The 13,034-nt window shown below is 46.7% G+C and overlaps 1 protein-coding gene across 2 annotated transcripts in view; it reads right to left on the bottom strand.

Moving 5' to 3' along the window:
- Positions 1–11,273, bottom strand: part of ARRB1 (arrestin beta 1) — a 294,842-nt gene extending 283,569 nt beyond the window's left edge. For both annotated transcript variants that reach the window (XM_033948295.1, XM_033948296.1), the window contains exon 1: positions 10,999–11,273. In XM_033948295.1, the coding sequence (XP_033804186.1) occupies positions 10,999–11,018 (20 nt within the window). In that variant the 5' untranslated portion in view covers positions 11,019–11,273. The remainder of the gene's footprint in view (positions 1–10,998) is intronic.
- Between the last annotated feature and the right edge of the window lie 1,761 nt (positions 11,274–13,034).

Raw genomic sequence — 13,034 nt, 5'->3', positions numbered from 1 at the left:
GCCTCGTCATGAAGTGAAGAGGAGGAAGTGACAGGACTGCAGCGCGCGCACGTGACTCCGCGCAAGGAAACACAGGCAGCTTCCCTCATCCCTCCCTAACGGAGACTGCAGGAGTTTGTTCACGGCCAGAACATCCAAAAGTGAGACACGCAGACATTGCTGTGAGCAATACCACTTACTGTATATAAAGCCTGTTTAAAATGCATACGGTATATAAACAATGGTTTCACATTGTCAAGTCCCCTCTGATGCTGCACTACAGAATAATCTCTTTACTGTGTTTCCCTGATGGAGAACATTGGGGACATTAAATGGTACAATATATGGTATGATGGATAAAGCTGGCCATACACGGTACGATTTTTCGGCCGACCGATTCTTCAGCCGTCAAATAAGACAGCCCCCCCTTTTTAGAAAAAAATGTAAATAAGGCATCCCCCCGAAAATAAGCCCTAGAGCATATTTTGGCCTTCCAAAAAAAATAAGACAGTGTCTTACCATCGGGGAAACAGGGTAGGAGGGAGTTAGGGAAGATTCTCCTTCAAATTTTTACAAAAACCATCCGGGGGGGCCATTTCTTAGTAAAATTAGCAATATTATTCTGTTTCATGGCTGTTATTTCCTCATATTTTCTAATTAAACTCAAATGATTCCACCACCACGAACAGATCGGAGAAGGTTATCATGCCGCTGAAGGGAATAGACTTAGCAGATAAAGACAGGTTGTTCACCCACTCCAAGGTAAGGAGAACGAGAAGGCACTCTCTAAAGTTAAAAAGGGATAGATTCCATACAAACGTAAGGAAGTTCTTCTTCACCCAGAGAGTGGTAGAAACCTGGAATGCTCATCCGGAGGCTGTTATAGGGGAAAACACCCTCCAGGGATTCAAGACAAAGTTAGACAAGTTCCTGCTGAACCAGAATGTACGCAGGTAGGGCTAGTCTCAGGGCGCTGGTCTTTGACCAGAGGACCGCCGCGTGAGTGGACTGCTGGGCACGATGGACCACTGGTCTGACCCAGCAGCGGCAGTTCTTATGTTCATTCAGGAAAGTTGAGTTTAGAATTATCTTTCCAATTGATGGCGATATGGTGGATGGCTAATGCAATTGTTGCGTCAAATATTGGAGTATGCGTTTGTGGGATCAAGATATCTGGATTTGAGGAGCGTAGAACGATGGATTTGTAAGAGATGGGAGGATTATTTTTTAAATGTGTTATAGAAAGTATCCTGGACCAAAATATCGGTCCAGAATACTTGTACCAGAGCAGATATTGTGATGTCATAATGCCTCATTCCACCAATGCCTAAGAGCCAACCTCAGCAGTGATGTCACAATGGCTTCATTGTCTCAGACTTGGCTCACATAAGACTCCGAGTCTGACTGGGCCCAGCCACTGACCCTCAAGCCCTGCATTGAAGAATGCTGGGGTGGAAGGACCGAGGTTGAGGAAGACACTAACTAAGGAATGACACATGTCATTCTCTACATAGGTTAGAGAATAGCAAGGGAGTTTATTTATTTATTAAATTTTTCTATACCGTTCTCCCTAGGGAGCTCTGAACGGTTTACATGAATTTATTCAGGTACTCAAGCAGACTCACAATGGGGCAGTGGTTTCAAAGGAGCAAGGCCAATGCAAGCCAGAGAAGTTGCTCGCACTGGCAAAGATTAAAAAAGATACAGGGGGCTGGGAGGGCAGAGAGGTGCTGTTGCCCTTACCAAGATAGCGCCCAGGGCAGCCAATACCCCACACCCCCTTCCTACACCACTATATGCAGGTACTCATTTTCTACCTGGGGCAATGGAGGATTTAGGACACAAGGTCTTTGTCAAATTGTCTTCAGGGATCTTGTGGTCCACCAGCCACATCTCCTAAACCGCATTGTTTTGGATGCTGCATTACACTTTTCTGGGTTTCTTTTGCGTTCTTCAATATATTATACTATACTATACAGGTCATATATCCCGCAGTTTTTCAACAGGGCTTTAATGCAGCTAACAAAAGACTTTGTACAGCGATTAACAAGAGGAACAGTCAATGAGGCAATATAGATCAGTAGAGAGATATATACTGGCCAGAGTCAACTTATAAGTAGAAGAGATTGTGTTTGTTAGTCTTTCCTCGAGTATAATTATTTCCCTTGGCATACAGCGTGCAAAAATATTCTTGGGATTTGTATAACAAGCCTTGTATCATTTCATTTACCCATTTATTTTCATGTATTATCAGTTTCACATTAATATTCCCGGTCCATTTTTTCCTTGGGCTTTCTTCTTCTAAAGGGACATGCTCTGATGCCTTTGTATTTCTCCATGTGGTGGCCGCACCTCAAATACTGTGTGCAAGTCTGGTCTCCACGTCTCAAAAAAAAACCCCAAAAAACAGATGTAGCAGAATTAGAAAAGGTACAGAGAAGGGCGACAAAAATGATAAAAGGGATGGGACGACTTCGTTATGAGGAAAGGAGAAGTTTGGAGAAGAGACAGCTCAGGGGGGATATGATAGAGGTCTATAAAATAATGAGTGGAGTGGAAAGGGTAGATGTGAATCGCTCGTTCACTCTTTCCCAAAAATACTAGGACTAGGGGACATGCGATGAAGCTATTAAGTAGTAGATTTAAAACAAATCGGAGAAAATATTTCTTCATTCAATGTGTAATTAAACTCTTTAATTCGTTGTCAGAGAAGATGATGAAAGCAGTTAGTTTAGCAGGGTTTAAAAATGGTATGGATAACTTCCTAAAAATCCATAAGCTATTATTAAGATGACTTGAGAAAATCCACTGCTTATTCTTAGAATAACCAGCATAAGATCTGTTTTATTCTTTGGAATCTTGCCAGGTACTTGGGGCCTGGGTTGGCCAGTGTTGGAAACATGGACTTCGGTCTGTCCCAGTATGGCAACTCTTATGTGAGCAAAATATAAGACAATCAAGCCATTGTGACATCACTGCTGAGGTTGGCTCTTAGGCATTGATGAAATGAGGCATTATGACATCACAATCTCAGTTCTGGAATGTTGCTACTCTTTGGGTTTCTGTCTGGTATTTGGGACCTGGGTTGGCCACTGTTGGAAACAGGAGACTGGGATTGATGGACCTTCGCTCTGTCCCAGTATGGCATCTCTTATGTGAGCCATGTATAGGACAATTGTGCCATTGTGACATCACTGCTGAGGTTGGCTCTTAGGCATTGGTGGAATGAGGCATTATGACATCACAATCTCAGCTCTGGAATGTTGCTACTCTTTGGGTTTCTGTCTGGTACTTGGAACCTGGGTTGGCCACAGTTGGAAACAGGAGACTGGGTTTGATGGACCTTCGGTCTTTCAAAGTATGGCAACTTTCCCAGTAAGTTCTTATAGCGTTATGATCTATCTGAGGATCCAGTTCATAATTATCCCATTGGACTAAATGCAATTGTATTTTTCCAAAATCAGTAGTGTTTATAGAAGTGTGCAGGGTAAATACTAATTTTAAAAAATGTAGATATTAAAATACAAGGGTTACAGCCATGATAGATAAACAAGTCCCTGATCATGAAGAGTTTACAGGCTACCTAGAAAAAAAAAAAGGAGGTGCACTATATCACTGGTTCCCAAATGGATCCCAGAGGACATGTGGCTGAGAAAGCGGGGTGACATGTGACAATGAGGGCCATTTTCAGTATGACTTTTAAGTCCGTGTTTGGATGTTTTGTGAAGTGCTAGGGTCCTTTTCGAAACTATAAAATGTCTATCTTTCCCCCCCCCCCCAAAAAAAAAAATGACCTTTCTAGACGTATTCACCTTTAGTCTATCTATTTTGGCCATTTTTTAAAAATAAAACCTCCAAATGAAAACCACTCAAAGATTTTAGTAGACTGGCCACACAGACGTCCCTGCAGAGCAGTGGGGCACCCTAGGGAGCACCGCAGTGAACGTCACATCTCACCATAACCCCCTTACATTGCATTGGGAGCCGTCCAAAAGCTACTTGACCCATCTGTACACTATCCACAATAACTCTTATGCCTGAAGGAGTCACCTATATGGCAGTACAGAAGGGATTTGGGGACTGCACACTTTCCACCACAAATGCACTACTTAAGGAGGGATATGGGCCTGGGTCCCCTTCTCTGGGGTCCACTGCACTGACTACCAGGCTACTCCAGACACCTGCTTCCTGCTTTACTAGGACAGACAATAATATCTGCAGCTGTATCTATCTCTCTTCACTTATCTCCCCCTATGTTCCCCCCCCCCCCCGCCCACCCCTCCGCTCAGCTGGTGTCCCTCCTATCTTTGCCCTTCTCGTCCTCTGCTAACTCTAAACTCTGTCCCTTCTGCCTTGTTGCGCCATATGTTTGGAACAAGCTGCCCGAATCCCATCTCTGGGAGTGTTCAAGGCCCAGTTAAAAGCCCACCTCTTTGAGAGTGCTTTGACTCATAACTCTTCTCACCTTGGGTTCTGCATCCCCAACCCTCTATGTCATGTCTTCATGTCTGTCAGTCCATGTTAGATTGTAAGCTCTTCAGAGCAGGTACCGTCTATAAGTGTCAGCCCACCTCTTCGAGAGAGTTTTCAACTCTTAACTCTTCTCACCTTGGGTTCTGCATCCCCCAACCCTCTATGTCATGTCTGTCTGTCCAAGTTAGATTGTAAGCTCTTCTGAGCAGGGACCATCTATAAATGTCAGCCCACCTCTCTGAGAGTGCTTTCAACTCCTAATGCCTCTCACCTTGGGTTCTGCATCCCCAACCCTATATGTCAGGTCTGCCTCTCCAAGTTAGATTGTAAGCTCTTCAGAGCAGGTACCGTCTATAAGTGTCAGCCCACCTCTTCGAGAGAGTTTTCAACTCTTAACTCTTCTCACCTTGGGTTCTGCATCCCCCAACTCTCTATGTCATGTCTGTCTGTCCAAGTTAGATTGTAAGCTCTTCCGAGCAGGGACCGTCTATAACTGTCAGCCCACCTTTTCGAGAGAGTTTTCAACTCTTAACTCTTCTCACCTTGGGTTCTGCATCCCCCAACCCTCTATGTCATGTCTGTCTGTCCAAGTTAGATTGTAAGCTCTTCTGAGCAGGGACCATCTATAAATGTCAGCCCACCTCTCTGAGAGTGCTTTCGACTCCTAATGCCTCTCACCTTGGGTTCTGCATCCCCCAACTCTCTATGTCATGTCTGTCTGTCCAAGTTAGATTGTAAGCTCTTCCGAGCAGGGACCGTCTATAACTGTCAGCCCACCTTTTCGAGAGAGTTTTCAACTCTTAACTCTTCTCACCTTGGGTTCTGCATCCCCCAACCCTCTATGTCATGTCTGTCTGTCCAAGTTAGATTGTAAGCTCTTCTGAGCAGGGACCATCTATAAATGTCAGCCCACCTCTCTGAGAGTGCTTTCGACTCCTAATGCCTCTCACCTTGGGTTCTGCATCCCCAACCCTATATGTCAGGTCTGCCTCTCCAAGTTAGATTGTAAGCTCTTCAGAGCAGGTACCGTCTATAAGTGTCAGCCCACCTCTTCGAGAGAGTTTTCAACTCTTAACTCTTCTCACCTTGGGTTCTGCATCCCCCAACTCTCTATGTCATGTCTGTCTGTCCAAGTTAGATTGTAAGCTCTTCCGAGCAGGGACCGTCTATAACTGTCAGCCCACCTTTTCGAGAGAGTTTTCAACTCTTAACTCTTCTCACCTTGGGTTCTGCATCCCCCAACCCTCTATGTCATGTCTGTCTGTCCAAGTTAGATTGTAAGCTCTTCTGAGCAGGGACCATCTATAAATGTCAGCCCACCTCTCTGAGAGTGCTTTCGACTCCTAATGCCTCTCACCTTGGGTTCTGCATCCCCCAACTCTCTATGTCATGTCTGTCTGTCCAAGTTAGATTGTAAGCTCTTCCGAGCAGGGACCGTCTATAACTGTCAGCCCACCTTTTCGAGAGAGTTTTCAACTCTTAACTCTTCTCACCTTGGGTTCTGCATCCCCCAACCCTCTATGTCATGTCTGTCTGTCCAAGTTAGATTGTAAGCTCTTCTGAGCAGGGACCATCTATAAATGTCAGCCCACCTCTCTGAGAGTGCTTTCGACTCCTAATGCCTCTCACCTTGGGTTCTGCATCCCCAACCCTATATGTCAGGTCTGCCTCTCCAAGTTAGATTGTAAGCTCTTCAGAGCAGGTACCGTCTATAAGTGTCAGCCCACCTCTTCGAGAGAGTTTTCAACTCTTAACTCTTCTCACCTTGGGTTCTGCATCCCCCAACCCTCTATGTCATGTCTGTCTGTCCAAGTTAGATTGTAAGCTCTTCCGAGCAGGGACTATCTAAATGTCAAAATGTACAGCGCTGCCTATGCCTTTCAATGATAAGTAATAGTAGTAGTCGCCATCATAGGGAGGGGCTTATACTTTGGGAGGTAAAAAGGAATCAGTGACCACTGGGGAATGTAGGGGGGGGGGTCCAGTGGTCTTCTGGTCAGTTTGGGCACCTTTTGGCACTTCTAAAGTCCTAAGCCCGCCCTAATCCTCCCCCAAACACGCCTCCAACATGCCCCCCATGAAACTTAGATGCGCTGCTGGGAAACGGCACAGAAATCCATCTAGAAAGTAGGTTTTGAAAATGGCAATTTGGACATTTTGGCGATCCAAATGTCCAAGTGCCACTTTTTGACGTCCTTTGGGCCGTTTTCTTTCTTGAACTTGAGCCGTTGGGAAGAGTTTCACAGTGGCTGTCACTACAGCTCAGTACTCTGCAACCCAGATTGTATTTCCTGATTTTGGCATCTACATATTTAAATGTATTTGGAAAAATGTATTTCCAGGAATCCAGCTTCCAGCTCACATATCCAACCAAATGGCAAACAGCCTGCAAGCATCCTCTCCGTGCCTTATCCCATATGCTTTTGAAGCTCTTATTATCGAAGAATGAAGCGCAGAGCCCTCCGACTCCAATGAAATGATTCTGACGCAGTCTCTAGGATATTTCTTGGACAGCACCACATAGCTGTCATGGCCATGTACATTCTCTCCTCCAAGAACATAAGAATTGCCGCTGCTGGGTCAGACCAGTGGTCCATCATGCCCAGCAGTCCGCTCATGTGGAGGCCCTCTGGTCAAAGACCAGCGCCCTAACTGATACTAGCCCTACCTGCGTACATTCTGGTTCAGCAGGAACTTGTCTAACTTTGTCTTGAATCCCTGAAGGGTGTTTTCCCCTATGACAGACTTCGGAAGAGCGTTCCAGATTTCTACCACTCTGAGTGAAGAAGAACTTCCTTACGTTTGTACAGAATCTATTCCCTTTCAACTTTAGAGAGTTCCCTCTCGTTCTCTCTACCTTGGAGAGGGTGAACAACCTGTCTTTATCTACTTTGTCTTGAATCCCTGGAGGGTGTTTTCCCCTATAACAGCCTCCGGAAGAGCGTTCCAGTTTTCCACCATTCTCTGGGTGAAGAAGAACTTCCTTACGTTTGTACAGAATCTATCCCCTTTCAACTTTATAGAGTTCCCTCTCGTTCTCTCTACCTTGGAGAGGGTGAACAACCTGTCTTTATCTACTTTGTCTTGAATCCCTGGAGGGTATTTTCCCCTATAACAGCCTCCGGAAGAGCCTTCCAGTTTTCCACCACTCTCTGGTTGAAGAAGAACTTCCTTACGTTTGTACAGAATCTATTCCCTTTCAACTTTAGAGAGTTCCCTCTCATTCTCCCTACCTTGGAGAGGGTGAACAACCTGTCTTTATCTGCTAAGTCTATTCCTTCATTATCTTGAACGTTTCAATCATGTCCCCTCTCAGTCTCCTCTTTTCAAGGGAGAAGAGGCCCAGTTTCTCTAATCTCTCACTGTACGGCAACTCCTCCAGCCCCTTAACCATCATAGTCGTTCTTCTCTGGACCCTTTCGAGTAGTACCGTGTCCTTCTTCATGTACGGTGACCTGTGTTGGACGCAGTACTCCAGGTGAAGGCGCGCCATGGCCCGGTACAGCGGCATGATAACCTTCTCCGATCTGTTCATGATCCCCTTCTTGATCATTCCTAGCATTCTGTTTGCCCTTGCACTGATTATAATGACCAGGCCTACTGTGATTTCCTTAACCCGCCAGCGCTCCAGTTGCCCTCTCCTGTCTCCTCTGCCTAAAAACTGTACTTGCGGGGGTTTTTTTTAAATTCGCAGGGGGTCCTGGAATGGAACCCCCGCAAATTTCAGGGTAGTGCACTACAAAATCCTAGGAGGTCAATCGAAGTCACTGGGTGTTCAGACAAACATCGGGCGCTAACCTCACAAATCCAGACTTAGCTTTGACGTTGCTGCCGTTCAGCTGATGATTGTAATCCAAATGCAAACAGAAGCTATGGGGCTCAGAATCAAAACTTAAAACAAGTTTAAAAACCCACCCAAATTGGCACTTGGACGACCTAAAAGACAGGTCGTCTAAGTGCCGATAATGAAACCCACTTTCTGGACGTGCCTCTGAATGCCGCTGTGCACCGCAGAGCCGAAAGGGGCCTTTTTGGAGGAGTGGTTAGGGTGGGAAGAGGGCGGGATGGGGGCCCGACCTAGGCTTAGTCGTCCTGCAGGGATAATCGAATGATTTACTAGACATCCTGGACGAAACTTAAACATTGCGAGTTAGACAATGTAAAAACAGGTCTAAGTGGCAAAAAGGTATCCAAAGTGAGCGGATAACCACTGCAGAGACAAAGGAAAGACCCCCACACACTCCCCCGGTGTTCACTGACCCCCCCTCACACCCCCACAAAGATCAGAATAAAAACGTACATATCTGTCTCTAGAACATCAGCACCTGGCATAGGAAAGCCTAGTAGAGCCGCACAGAGGTGGCTTAAATAGCCTGGAAGGTGGGCTAGTGAATCAAAGAGAGGAGGACCCAGGCCCATAAGCCACTCTAGCCAGTACCTTCATGGTGGAAAAGGTGAGTCTACCAAATCTCCCCGACCCTACTCTACTGCCATATAGGTGCCACCTGCAGCCATAAGGGCTATTGAGGTTGTAGACAGGTGGGTATAGTGGGTTTTGGGGGTGTTTTCGGGGGCTCACCATAACCTATAAGGGAGTTCTAGTGAGATGTTTATGGGGCACCCTTTATGTGGCATTCACAGCAGCGCCCTGTAAGGAGCCCCACTACTCTGTTGCCATATCTGGGTGGCCAGTCCATTACAAGACTGGCCCCTCCCACGTCCAAATGGCCTTGTTCTGGGCATTTGGAACTTGGATGAAATTTTGGTCAAAAATGTGGTCTAAACAGAGATCCTGGCGGTCTGGACAAACAATAGCCTGGACGTCCAGAGAGATGATTTTTGGGGAAAAAAAAAAAGAAAAAAATTGTAGACTTAATTTTTCAAAAATGGACGTTTTCCCACTGCTTAGTTTCGGCGTCTAGCACCATATGCCCCTCTATGCCCATAGAACTATATCACCCTCTAGAATACCGACTCCCAAAGCTGTCCTGCAAGACCCCCATGCCTGTCGGGTTTTCAGGATATCTGCAAAGAATGTGCTTGAGAGAAATGTGCATGCAAATCTCTGTCCTGCATATTCATTGTGGATAGGATGTCCTAAAACCTGACTGCCTGGGGATCCCCCCCCCCCCCAAGATATGTAGGGTGACCAGAGATCTCCTATAGAAAGCCATAACACAGGGCGTGCAACTGGCATGAAGACAGACTAACCTTACGGGGTGCAGAGATGTCATGAGGGATCAGGAGAAATTCAAATCATTGCTAAGTCCTCCTTAAAAAAAAATCAAAACAAACCCAGTGACGTTTCTATGGCGATAGATAAGGCATCGCCAGCCACCAATGAGAGCACAGGGCCAGGCGCTGGTCCCATCACTGCAGTGAGTTTGTAAGGCATGCACAGGGGCATTCCTGTCCCTGCCAGCCAAAATTATAGCCAGCAAGGACAGATGAGCTGGCAGCTTCAGCGCTTAGCGCTGATACTTGCCATGGCACAGCCCCTGGCAGTGCCATATCAGTGATCCCCAGCCAACCAAATGGAAGTGGCCATATTCTCATGCGTCCACGGTGCTTCCTGTAAACCTGACCCGCAAAACGCCCAACCCACGGCCACCTTCAGACTGCAGTTAAGGAAGAGCAGACGCACACACAGACAGGCAGGAAACCCTGCCTAAGCCCAGGATTTGCCGCCAGCTTCCCTGCTCTGATCTTGCTGTCAGAGTGCCTCCCCATCCCTCCCACGCACAGCCTCACCTCTGCCAGCAGCAACATGAGAGAAGAAACCTTCGCTATCTGTCAGGATGGACCAACCATCTGTCTACCCCCTCCTCCACCCCCTCCCCATAAAAAAGAGAGGGAATGCTGTCTGGCAATCCTCCTGACCTAGCACGACTCCCTATTATGTGTAAACTGGCATGAAGTGCTTCCAAAGCCACAGGGAAGACCACAGGGAGGAAAGGGACTTCCTACAGCTCCTCTCTGTCAACACAATCCCAGCCAGCAGCACAGACACCCCCCCCAGACTCCCCCTCCCCTTGCCCCCCCCTAAACAAACTCAAGAAAGCAATCGACCAACTAAGCAGGAGTAGCCAGGGCAGAGGAGCATCGTTATATAGGTAATTAATGCATACATGTATCAAAACACTTTATAACACATATAATGTTGACCAGGGGGGGGGGGGGGGGGTTGAATTGCATTGTGTATTGTCAAGCTATTGCTGTCTGAAGACCCACCGCATAGCAAAAAAAACAAAAAACACACATATCAAAAAAATATGAATTAAAAAATATATAAGGAGGCACCTTTTTTATTGGACTACCAATATAAGTCTTGGCTAGATGGTGGGGGTTTTAGCTGCCCAATGTTAATCGAGAAATGCATGAAGTTGTATCAGCCGCTGTACTGTATATACATATATTTATTAATCTTTATGATCTCTGCATTCACGGGAACTAAACATGGCAACCGCACGACTTTCTCCGTAGCAAAAAGCCAGCCGAGATTCCTTGCAAACTCTCCAACAGGGAGGAATGAGAGCCGTGACTTACCTCGTCCCTTTGTCACTCATCGCCAGGCTGCTCTAGTCAGGCTCCCGCAGGGAGGCTGGATTTGCACTGAGATCCCACGCGCTGGAACCTCCCCGGGCACCTTCCAAATGAAGGCAGATGCGTTTGTCCTTTGAGCCCAAGAGAAGAGAGAGAGAGGGAGCAGTCTCGGGTCGTTACTGTGTCAGACAGACAAGCTGGTCCATCTCTCAGAAAGTCCTGCTGCTGCCTGTGGGGTCTGGGCAGGGCTGATCGCTTCACTTGGCTGCTGGGCAGATCCACCCCCTTCCCTGAGAGCTGAGAGAACAACACACTGCTGCTTCCCTCTGCACCGCCTCACGCTGCAGGACTGGGAGAAAAGGCTGAAAATGCAATCCCACTCCATCTGCTTCCTGGAAAACCTCAGGACAGCTCCCCATCCTCTCCAGCAGGCAGCAAGGGGGGGGGGGGAGCAGGGCAACCCTGGACAAATGTCCCTTGGGGAAACAATCCATTTGCTGCATGGTTTTGGGGGGGTTTCTTTTCTTCCGCTCGCCCAAGTCTCCCAGTGACAGGACCCCTCTGGAAACCAGTCTGAGTAAGATGTAGCATCCAAACCCCAAACTGTAGCAAAGACCTCAATGGAAATCCAGTGAATCAAGCTACTCTTTTTGACCGATACATGTGTATATATAGGCCTCGGCTTGTCCCCTTCTTCCACCCATGACAAAACCCATATCCAGAAGTGACCAATCTTGGGATTTGTTAACCACCTTTTCATGAAGCGATTCACTCAAAGGAGGTTTACATTGAATAGTAATCAGGTACTCTGGAGTATTTTCCCTATCTGGCCCAGCAATGATGGATTAAGCGACTTGACCAGTCACAAGGAGCAGGTTGGAATTGAACCCAAAACCTCAGGGTGCAGAGACACCAGCTCTAACCCTCCCAACACAGGGCAGAAAAATGCATTAAAGGAATTGTTCATACTCGGGTTTCCAAATTAATTCGTTAGACAGTCATAGCCAGGAAATAAAGGATTTAAACCCTTCCTTTGTATCTGGTTTTGCTCAAACCCCTTTTCCTGTCTTCTACTATTTATCACTTATAGAGCACTGAAAGGTACACGCAGAGCTGTACATTTTGGCATTTATAGACCATCCCTGCTCGGAAGAGCTTACAATCTAACTTGGATAGACAGACATGACATAGAGGGTAGAGGATGCAGAATCCAAGGTGAGAGGAGTTAGGAGTCGAAAGCAGTCTCTAACAGGTGGGCTGAAATATATAGATGTCCCTGCTCGGAAGAGCTTACAATCTAACTTGGACAGACAGACATGGCATAGAGGGTAGAGGATGCAGAACCCAAGGTGAGAGGAGTTAGGAGTCGAAAGCAGTCTCTAACAGGTGGGCTGAAATATATAGATGTCCCTGCTCGGAAGAGCTTACAATCTAACTTGGACAGACAGACATGGCATAGAGGGTAGAGGATGCAGAACCCAAGGTGAGAGGAGTTAGGAGTCGAAAGCAGTCTCTAACAGGTGGGCTGAAATATATAGATGTCCCTGCTCGGAAGAGCTTACAATCTAACTTGGACAGACAGACATGACATAGAGGGTAGAGGATGCAGAACCCAAGGTGAGAGGAGTTAGGAGTCGAAAGCAGTCTCTAACAGGTGGGCTGAAATATATAGATGTCCCTGCTCGGAAGAGCTTACAATCTAACTTGGACAGACAGACATGGCATAGAGGGTAGAGGATGCAGAACCCAAGGTGAGAGGAGTTAGGAGTCGAAAGCAGTCTCTAACAGGTGGGCTGAAATATATAGATGTCCCTGCTCGGAAGAGCTTACAATCTAACTTGGACAGACAGACATGGCATAGAGGGTAGAGGATGCAGAACCCAAGGTGAGAGGAGTTAGGAGTCGAAAGCAGTCTCTAACAGGTGGGCTGAAATATATAGATGTCCCTGCTTGGAAGAGCTTACAATCTAACTTGGACAGACAGACATGGCATAGAGGGTTGGGTATGCAGAACCCAAGGTCAAAGGAGTTAGGAGTCG

The sequence above is a fragment of the Geotrypetes seraphini genome, chromosome 6, assembly GCF_902459505.1.
Source record: "Geotrypetes seraphini chromosome 6, aGeoSer1.1, whole genome shotgun sequence".
Classification (NCBI taxonomy): Eukaryota; Metazoa; Chordata; class Amphibia; order Gymnophiona; family Dermophiidae; genus Geotrypetes; species Geotrypetes seraphini.
This window is presented reverse-complemented; position numbering and strand designations above follow the sequence as displayed.